At 48.6% G+C, this 9,924-nt stretch overlaps 1 protein-coding gene and 1 long non-coding RNA gene across 7 annotated transcripts in view; one reads left to right on the top strand and one right to left on the bottom strand.

The window, feature by feature from the left end:
- Positions 1-210: 210 nt before the first annotated feature.
- The window catches only part of LOC308571386, a 70,768-nt gene continuing 61,054 nt past the window's right edge, over positions 211-9,924 (bottom strand). For all 6 annotated transcript variants that reach the window (XR_014001362.1, XR_014001363.1, XR_014001364.1 and 3 more), the window contains one exon: positions 211-1,144. This is a non-coding gene — a long non-coding RNA (uncharacterized lncRNA). The remainder of the gene's footprint in view (positions 1,145-9,924) is intronic.
- FZD2 (frizzled class receptor 2) lies at positions 6,711-9,614 on the top strand. The gene has a single exon (XM_081166494.1). The coding sequence runs from the start codon at positions 6,844-6,846 to the stop codon at positions 8,518-8,520; it is 1,677 nt and encodes a 558-aa protein (XP_081022620.1). The 5' UTR covers positions 6,711-6,843; the 3' UTR covers positions 8,521-9,614.

Genomic DNA, 9,924 nt, shown 5'->3' with positions numbered 1-9,924 from the left:
TAGGAGAGGATACCTTAATTGCAATTTATCACTCCCGGTACCCATGTGTGAGAGCGGAACAGTTTTTAAAATCCCATCCTTTGTCAGCAAAATTAAAAGCCTAAGAATCAGGCTGCAAAACTCTGTTTTGAGCAAGTCCAGTTAACAAAGTACTCTTGGCTTCCCCCTTCCTACCCAGCCTAATAAAGAATCAGGGAACAACTTGGGAAGTAAGTTAAAAAAATATAATTTACTTATAATCGTACACTGGTTCGCAGTAATGGCAGCAGTAAAAACTATGCAGGCAAAATACCTCTATTTACAGTATAACCAGCTTCAGGCATGCATACCCTCCAACATTTCTCTGATGAAAATAGGGACGTCCCATTCCATAATGATAATTTTACTATTTGTACCCCACATATCTTACTGGATTGCCCCAGCCACTCTGGGCAGCTGCCAACATAAATAAAAACATAACAAAACATTTAACATTTTTTAAAAAAACTTCCCTATACAGGATTGCCTTCAGATAGCTCAGGGGTCGGAAAACTCCATACCATCCAACATTTCTCCAATGAAACTTGGGACATCCTAAGGAAAAGTGGGGCATTCTGGGATCAAATAAGAAACCAGGACGGCTTCTCTAAATCAGGGACGTCCCTGGAAAATAGGGACACTTGGGAGGGTGTGGGCAAGTTGGATCAAGTGGAGGCATGTTTGAATCCAACGCTGGTCAAAGGGAGAGAGAGAGACGAACAGGAAGTACTATATGCTCCTTTCTCTCTAGAAGAGGCAGGGGAAATGACATCACACAGAGCTCTCTCTACCAATTGTATTTCTATTGACTGAGTATCTGCCTATCAGCAGTACAGCTCTATGGACTTAGCCCCTTCTCATTGTCTTGCCCACCTCCAGGCCTGTGGATGCAGCAATGGCCCTGCTGTTCCATGAAGGGGTGGTGGTGTACGACACCCTAAATTCAAGTTATTTGCAGTGAAATCCTAACCACAGATGCTCAGAAATAAGTCCTTTTGAATTCCCAGGTAAGTGGACTGCAGCTTGACTCTGGTTCCAAACCAGTGTCTTAAGTTTATCTTAAGGAACAATTTAAGGAGATTATGTAGTTAATGACTAGCCAGCCTTGCTTGATGATTTCATCTTTCTGTAATGTGAAAATAAACAAAGTTAAAGCATTTCAGTAGAATAAAATAAGACTTCCACACCTTTTCAGTGTCACTTCATCCCAACGTATACAAGAACATGTAAATTTGATGCAGGATTTAAAATAAGTATCAAACAGTTGTTTTAATAAATGGTGTTTTCTCCCAGTCCAGCATTCCTTTCCTACCAGAACTGACATAGAAATAAAATTTGCACCCACCCAGCACATCCCATAAGTATGGGAGGATCCCAACATACAATTATAATCAATTAAAATGTAATGAACTTTGCTTTAAGATCTGCTTGTGAATGGCCCCTACATGTTGCATAATTAAGACCTCCTCTGCCAATCCTCAATTTCTCCCTCTCCCAAACAAACTCTCACAACAACATGTTAAAGAATGTTCTTGCTTTGAGGTGCCATTAAAGAAAAGGGGACCATAATGCATTTCTTTGTTCGTGAAAAGGGGCAATTATAAACAAGGAGCAACCTAGCTATTAAAGGGGTCCCTTTAAGAGGTCTCCCAGCTCACAGAAAGATGGAGGCTTTCAGCTTAGGTGGGGGAGGGAGGAGAGACACTTTCAAGAGGATCTTTATCTCTTTGGGTGGGGGAAATCTCTGTATAATTATTACTGGACCAGCCGATCTCTTTAAAATACATTTGGGAGCTGCACAGAATCCTTCTGTAGACTTTTGCATTCCCCCAAGAGGGAGCAGAGGACTCCGCTGGGTAACCATCGGTCTGGCTGTGCAATGCTTGTGAGTGCTCTCAGCATATTTGGAATGGGGTGTGGGTGTGTCTCCCTTTGCTGCTGCTCTCACTGTTGCATCTTACGCTGTGTACACATTACCAGCTTAGAAGGCAGCTAGGTCATTATTCTTCTCAATTCCAATCGAAGCTGGTTTGGGGGGTGGGGGGACACATCAAAGCGCAGTAAAAGAAACTATGGATGGCGGCTACCGTCGTACGTACATTGCTTCCCCAAACCAGCAGTGGAAACACACTGGGTGCAGAGTAAATGGGAATGCAAACACAGCCTTAAGTCTTTCCCTTTGCTTTCCTCGCTGCCTGTTTTTGGCCCACCAGTACTGCAAACATTTACTGGTACACAGTGGCGTAGCGTGGGGGGTGCAGGGGGGGCCGTCCGCACCGGGCACAACATCTGGGGGTTAGGGTTAGGGGGCGCAAATCCACGGGTTAGGGGGCGCAAATCCACGAGTTAGGGGGCACAAATTACTTGCCTTGCCCCGGGTGCTGACAACCCATGCTACGCCACTGCCGGTACACTGTGATTTACGGGTGTGTGTGTGTGTGTGTGTGAGAGAGAGAGAGAGAGAGAGAGAGAGAGAGAGAGAACAGAAGGATTCCTTTGCTGGAAAAGACCAAAGCGCCATCTCAGCCAATATATGCTATCTTTCATTTATTTATTACACATCTATCTCCCCCTTTCATCTAAGGCGCTCAAGGTGGTTGACATAGTTCTTCTCTTTCCTCATTTTATGTTCACAAAAAGAGGGCTCAGGTAGGCTAGGCTGAGAGACTGTGACTGCTCCAGGCCAGGGTCACCCTGTGAGCTTCATGGCTGGGTGGGGACTTAGACTCTGATCTTCTGGGTCCCAGTCCAACATCACACTAGCTCTTTCCTTGTTACTTCTATTAAGGAATGACTGCCGCTTGATGGCAGGGCACGGGTTCAACCCCCACCTGCTACAAAAAGAGCTGGGGAAGACCCCCTTCTGGAATTCTGGAGAGCTGATGCTAATCAGTGTAGATAAGACTAAGTTAGATGGATGAAGGTATAAGACAGACTCTTATGTTCCTATCTGATCTGATAATCAAAGGTATACTGCCTTGGACCATAGAAATTCTGTTCAGAGTGATCATGACTTAACAGCTGTTGATCCTCCTCTCCATCGTGGGTTCCACTTGGCTTTCGCGGTCCCTCTGTCAAGATGTCTAATCTGTGTTTAAAAAGCTATTCCCAGCATCCTGGAGAAGCAAATTCCATGAATTAATTAGGCGTTGTACTTCCTCTCCTTCTGAGGAGTCAGCATAGACAAAACTGATAAATGTTTTTAATACTGTTTCTTAGACTGTTGTAAGCCTCCCTGGGACTTCATGGCGAAAGGCAGTTAAGAAATCTAGATGATGATGATGATAATGATGATGAAGCCACCAGCAGGCATACCATTTCCTGTCACAGTGTGGCAAGGATGGGAGAACTTATACTTAATTGGTTCAGATGGTGTCATCTTAAGCCATCATTTGTTATATAGCTGTATCCGTAGATTACGGTATGTCAGTTCTCTATGTGCTTTGGAGACCAGAGATGTAACTCGCTTGCTCATCCCCATACATCTTGGGTCCTCTGAAACTTCTCATTAGCAATGCCCCTGCTGGCAGGCCTGTGATGGGCATGGAGTCGGACAACGGGGACTTCTCGTCTAGTGGCTGATGAACCCCGGGGTGCTGATGGAGTAGGTCAAGGTGCGGATTACTGTGGCCAATGCACAGGAGCTGCTGCAGAGGATGATGGGAAAATGTTTCCTGAAGTGTATTAGAAAACCTCAACAACTCAACAACTCCGAGCAGAAATGTGTTCTGATGTGCATGGACCGCTGCATGGATGCCTGGAACACCGTCTCACGGGCCTACAACTCCCGGATGCAGAGGTGCTTTTGGGCTTTTGGGGTGGACATACTGCTTCATTTGCAATTAGTGCATGTACCATAGCTTCCTGTTGAAATCCTGTAACTTCACACAACAGATCTTCCGGGGTGGGGTGTTGTTGTTTGGTGCCACATCGCACAAGGATGCCCCTCCAGATGGCAATAAGGCTGTAACATTGCGGAAGCACCACAGAACAGCTCATAAAGGGAAACGTGTGAACCGTCCATTATATATCCAGCATGAATGCGCTATTATTGTGTCATTAATATGTTGCAGAATGCACTCTCAAAAAAACACCAGCAGTCTGGAGGGGCTTTCAGTATTTTGTGGGAGGGATTCAGTGGCACACCAGAACTGTAGGCTTGCGCATTTAAAATGAATTCAAAGCACTCTGGCCCTAGTGCAGCAAATCCACTTGTAAAAAACATAAGGACTTTTTGCAGTTTGACAGGTGAAGGGGAAATGCCTTGAAAAGTGTGGGATGAACTAATGGCTATGCGGAAGATGCTGGAACACCCTGGAAGCATTTGTTGAGGGCCAGATATAATCTAACTTCCATGTAAGCTTTGTACAAGCAAATAGGTCATCTGGAGGGGCCCTACATTTTCCCTTGTGGGTCCATATTAAGCCAAAGTACTTGACTATAATCTAACTTATTTCCATCAAAGCTAAATTGGTTTGCATCTAAGTCCTTTAGCTTAGCTATGAATTGGGCTGCTGTCCAGCTATTCTGCAAATGTAATATTTGGAATTCATGGGGTGCTTCCAGTGTGTCACTATTTTGGGGTGGGATTCAATTGCATACAGGAAAATTCAGACCGCACATTTAAACTGAATGAGAGGTCCTGTGCAACAGACTCTTCCCAAAAAGATCTGGGATTTTCTGTAGTAAGGGAAGTGATGGTAAAATGTACTGGAATTGTGGGATAATGCTTGGTTAGACATGACATCCTCTAACCTCCCCTGCAAACAGATCCATAATGAATCGCCGTTAAATAGCTAATATTATCCAATCTCCCTGCAAACAAATAAGGATGAATGGTTCCTGTGTTGTAGGGGGTAGGACTAGATGACCCTTGAGGTCCCTTCCAACTCTGCAATTCTACGATTCTATGAATGGTCAATAAACAGATTGTCTGGAAGCTCCTGTAGATTCAGAGCCCTTCCAATGCCAGAAAATTCAGCTCTCTGCCTTAAATGCAGGCTCACCCACCAAACTACAGACCAGATCAGTCTTTCATGCACCAGGAATGGAGAGCAATTGCCCATCAGAATGGGGACTGCAGAGTAAATGCCATCAGATGATCTGAGCAAGTGAATCGGTCCACACACTTATAGAGGAAAATCATAACTTCCAAAAGTCCCAGGTTTTGGGGGAGAAAGGGAGGAAGTCTTTTGGTCCCCTGAACTAGGATAAGCAGGAGCCAAATACAGCCACTAGATCTTTTCAATATAATTTGGGGGGGGGGGAGGCTGCAACATGGCACCTTCCACCATCTAGAATCACAGGTGGCATTCCACATGCTGATGCTCCAGCTTCCATCGGCCAGTGTGACAAATGATCAGGGTTGATGGGAGCTGTCCTCAAGCAACATCTGGAGGACCCGGGGGTCCCCATTACTGCTCTAGATTTTGCTCTGAGCCCAAGAAGGGAAGGCAACCTCACCTCCCTCCCAAGACTGAGTACAATCAGACATTGTGTTGGGAGAATATTCCTTTCCAACAAGGTCATGCATCAGGTCTAAACTGAAGGGCTCACTCCCACACCTTGTTCCCAACTTAGTGATATATAGAGCAACAATGTATAAGCAAATACAGTGGTACCTCGGGTTAAGAACTTAATTCGTTCCGGAGGTCCGTTCTTAACCTGAAACTGTTCTTAACCTGAGGTACTATTTCTGGGTTAGCGGAGTCTGTAACCTGAAGCGTCTGTAACCTGAGGTACCACTGTAATACAGACAAGGCTGCCTCTGAGCACCAGCAAAGAGCATTAATTGCCTCCAACTTCCCAAACACCAGGCACAACTTCTGGGTGAAATGGGCTGGCTTGAGGTGGTCTCAACCATTTTTTTAAAAAATGTTAATAATGAAATACAGTACCCAGGAAGCATGGACTTTCATGAACTTTTTCCCCATCTCTTGTGTGGAAGTGTGTGGAACTGTGGAACTGGAGGCAGGGAGATTGGCGAGAAAGAAGAGGCAACAGGATGTGGGGATAAGCATGCAACTCACTCCGGCAGTTTTCTGTGTGTTTTGACTGGAAATTGTTTGCAGAGAAGGGAGAGGCGGCGCTCTGCACTTTGCCTATTAAGAATCGGAAAGTGGGGGGGGGGCGAGTAGTTGTGCTGCCCGCACAACCAAGATAATCTGCCTGCTAATAATTATAATTGTGGCGGGAGGTGAATAATCATAATCGAAGGTAAATTATTTCTCCTTAAAAGCAGCCACAGGCTCGTGACTGAGCAGGCGCGGGGGGAGGCGGAGAGAGGAGAGGTTTTTGGCATCCGATTCGTGATCTCGTTAATTTTTTTCCCCTTCCGCGATTGACCAATCCTGGGAAGGGAGGGAGGGGGGAGGAGGGCTGGTCCCTGATTTTGAATCTGATTGGGCGAGAGGAAATTTTGGGAAGGGGCTTAGGCAGCCAAGGTCTCTTTGATGGCGCTGGGAAGGGGGAAAAGGAAGAGAGGGGGCCGGACTGGAATTGATTAAGTTGGGAGGAGAAAGAGGAGAAGGCTGGGCGAAGCGCAGCTCAGCCCGGGGGCCCTCCTTTGAAACGGACTAATTGGGGAGCGAAGACACAAAGGGACGCGAAAGGCGCTCGGAGAGACGCACAGCAAGGAAGTTTCCCGCTGGGTGAGTGGATCTCCCAGGCGGATCCCCCCTCTTCACACCCCCTCCCGCAGAAAACCAACTCGGAAACTTTTGCCAGGACCCGTGTCCCCCGAGGGAGTGACAGATCCCAGCTCGTCCTGGGGAGGAGACGAGGCGATCGGGTGTCGGTGAGAACCGAGGGGGGGAGAGAGCCACCATGCGCCTTGCCGACGCGTCCTTGGCTCGCTGCCTGGCGCCGCCGCTGTTGCTGCTGCTGCTGGGCTCCTGCCGGGCCCAGTTCCATGGGGAGAAGGGCATTTCGATCCCCGACCACGGCTTCTGCCAGCCGATCTCCATCCCTCTGTGCACCGACATTGCCTACAACCAGACGATCATGCCCAACTTGCTGGGGCACACGAGCCAAGAGGACGCTGGTTTGGAGGTGCACCAGTTCTACCCGCTGGTGAAAGTGCAGTGCTCGCCGGAGCTCAAGTTCTTCCTGTGCTCCATGTACGCGCCCGTGTGCACCGTCCTGGAGCAGGCCATCCCGCCGTGCCGCTCCATCTGCGAGCGGGCGCGCCAGGGCTGCGAGGCCCTCATGAACAAGTTCGGCTTCCAGTGGCCCGAGCGGCTGCGCTGCGAGAACTTCCCCCGCCACGGCGCGGAGCAGATCTGCGTGGGGCAAAACCACTCGGAGGAAGGCGGCTCGCCCGCGCTGCTCACCAGCGCCACCCCCATCGCCGGTCAAGGCACGGTGGGCCACCCCCGCTACGCCACCCTGGAGCACCCCTTCCACTGCCCCCGCGTGCTCAAGGTGCCCAGCTACCTCAACTACAAGTTCCTGGGCGAGAAGGACTGTGCTGCGCCCTGCGAGCCGGCCAAGCCCGACGGGCACATGTTCTTCAACCAGGAGGAGATCCGCTTTGCCCGCATCTGGATCCTCATCTGGTCGGTGCTGTGCTGCGCCTCCACCTTCTTCACCGTCACCACCTACCTGGTGGACATGCAGCGCTTCCGCTACCCGGAGAGGCCCATCATCTTCCTCTCCGGCTGCTACACCATGGTGTCCGTGGCGTACATCGCCGGCTTCGTGCTGGAGGAGCGGGTGGTGTGCAACGAGCGCTTCCAGGACGACGGCTACCGCACGGTGGTGCAGGGCACCAAGAAGGAAGGCTGCACCATCCTCTTCATGATGCTCTACTTCTTCAGCATGGCCAGCTCCATCTGGTGGGTCATCCTCTCCCTTACCTGGTTCCTGGCGGCCGGCATGAAGTGGGGCCACGAGGCCATCGAGGCCAACTCTCAGTACTTCCACTTGGCCGCCTGGGCCGTGCCGGCCGTCAAGACCATCACCATCCTGGCCATGGGGCAGATTGACGGGGACCTGCTCAGCGGCGTGTGCTTCGTGGGCCTCAACAACATCGACCCCCTGCGTGGCTTCGTGCTTGCGCCGCTCTTCGTCTACCTCTTCATCGGCACCTCCTTCCTGCTGGCGGGCTTCGTCTCCCTCTTCCGCATCCGGACCATCATGAAGCACGGAGGCACCAAGACGGAGAAGCTGGAGCGCCTGATGGTGCGCATCGGCGTCTTCAGCGTGCTCTACACCGTCCCAGCCACCATCGTCATCGCCTGCTACTTCTACGAGCAGGCCTTCCGCGAGCACTGGGAGCGCAGCTGGATCAGCCAGAACTGCAAGAGCTTGGCCATCCCCTGCCCGCTCCAGTACACCCCACGGATGAACCCCGACTTCACCGTCTACATGATCAAGTATCTCATGACGCTCATCGTGGGCATCACCTCGGGGTTCTGGATCTGGTCGGGGAAAACCCTGCACTCCTGGAGGAAATTCTATACCAGGCTAACTAACAGCAAGCACGGGGAGACGACCGTTTGAAAAGGGGGATATCGAGAGGTGGGGGAAGGAGAGACAGACTTGGTTTGCAGGCCCCAAACTTTGAAACAATTGTGGGGGGAAAACAGGGGGGCCCCACCCTGGATGTGCTCTATGGGTGGTATGGGTTGTTTTTTTTTTTGTTTTTTTTTTTTTTTTGCAGGGAGGGGGAGCCTCTCTCTGGAATTTGGGAAGTCCTGTTGCACAGAGCCGAGACCTTCCTTTTGAGACCTTCCTTTTGACAATCTCGAGAGAAAACACGGAGGCACGGGAGGAAAAGAACAAGGGAGAGAGACCGAAGTATTTAAAACTGTCTCCTTTTAATTAAAACTTTTTTTTTTTGCTTTAGGTTTTTATTAACTATTAAAGGGTGTCTTTTGTAATTAAAATTGTAAATAGCATTTGTAAATTTAATTATATATTTCTATTTAAAAAAAAGAGCGAGAGAGAATGCCAGCAAGGACCCAGAAACATAGGGAGAGGGTCAAAGAAAGGAAATGGTCACCATATTCTTCTCCCCCCCCCTTCTTTGGGTACTATATATATTTTCCCCCTTTGCCTTTGCCATACCATCATCACCCCTCCCTCTCCATGGAGCCACGAGGACTGCCTGCTGTTTGGGTTGGCCCCTTAATAGGACATTCTCGCTTAAACTTTTCTGAAGAGCCAGGCTTGGAATTGCTCCCCCACCCCCTGCAAAAACACATTGCCCACCAACTCCCCTTTGGAGACTACAGCTTTTTTGGTACGGTTCCAGGAAGACTTCTCCCATCTCTCTCATTTTTTCCTCTCCGCTTCTGAAGGTTTGCAAGTAACTTTCTGCATCTATGAAAACACAGTGCCGGTGGGGGTGGGATGTGAGTCCTTTGCTGAAAATTGGGCCCTGGCTGTGCGGATCTCCTTATGGTGATTTCTGCTAAAGAAAGAAATCTGCTGCAAGAAAAGGGTTCCCCTTTCCCTCCTGCCTTAAGCTGCAGAGTTCTTTTTTCTGTTGCATTTGTACATTTCTATTCCCCCCCTCCCTTTAGATGTTTTGTACAAAAGGTGTCTTTTTAAAAACTACATTTCCTGTATTAAACAGACTTGTTCTTTGCAAATTCAGTTTTGAGTTTTTTTCAGAAACAGCAGCAGCTTCAAAAGCAATCTGTTGGCGAGATGTCCCTCAGTCAAATTCTATAAAGCAGTTAAATGCTGCAATGCATACTTCACAGACCAGCACACAATGCCTGCTTGCCAAAGGGATGGATCTGTTTTTTTCTTAAAGAAAGAACCTTTTTAGAAAGGGACACTGGAAAGTGCTTGATGACATTTTATAAAGTTTTCAAGGAGAATCCCTCAATATAGATAGATAGATAGATAGATAGATAGATAGATAGATAGATAGATATAGATATTGACAAGGCATTT

This window comes from Podarcis bocagei (genome assembly GCF_964188305.1).
Source record: "Podarcis bocagei genome assembly, chromosome: 13".
Classification (NCBI taxonomy): Eukaryota; Metazoa; Chordata; class Lepidosauria; order Squamata; family Lacertidae; genus Podarcis; species Podarcis bocagei.
This window is presented reverse-complemented; position numbering and strand designations above follow the sequence as displayed.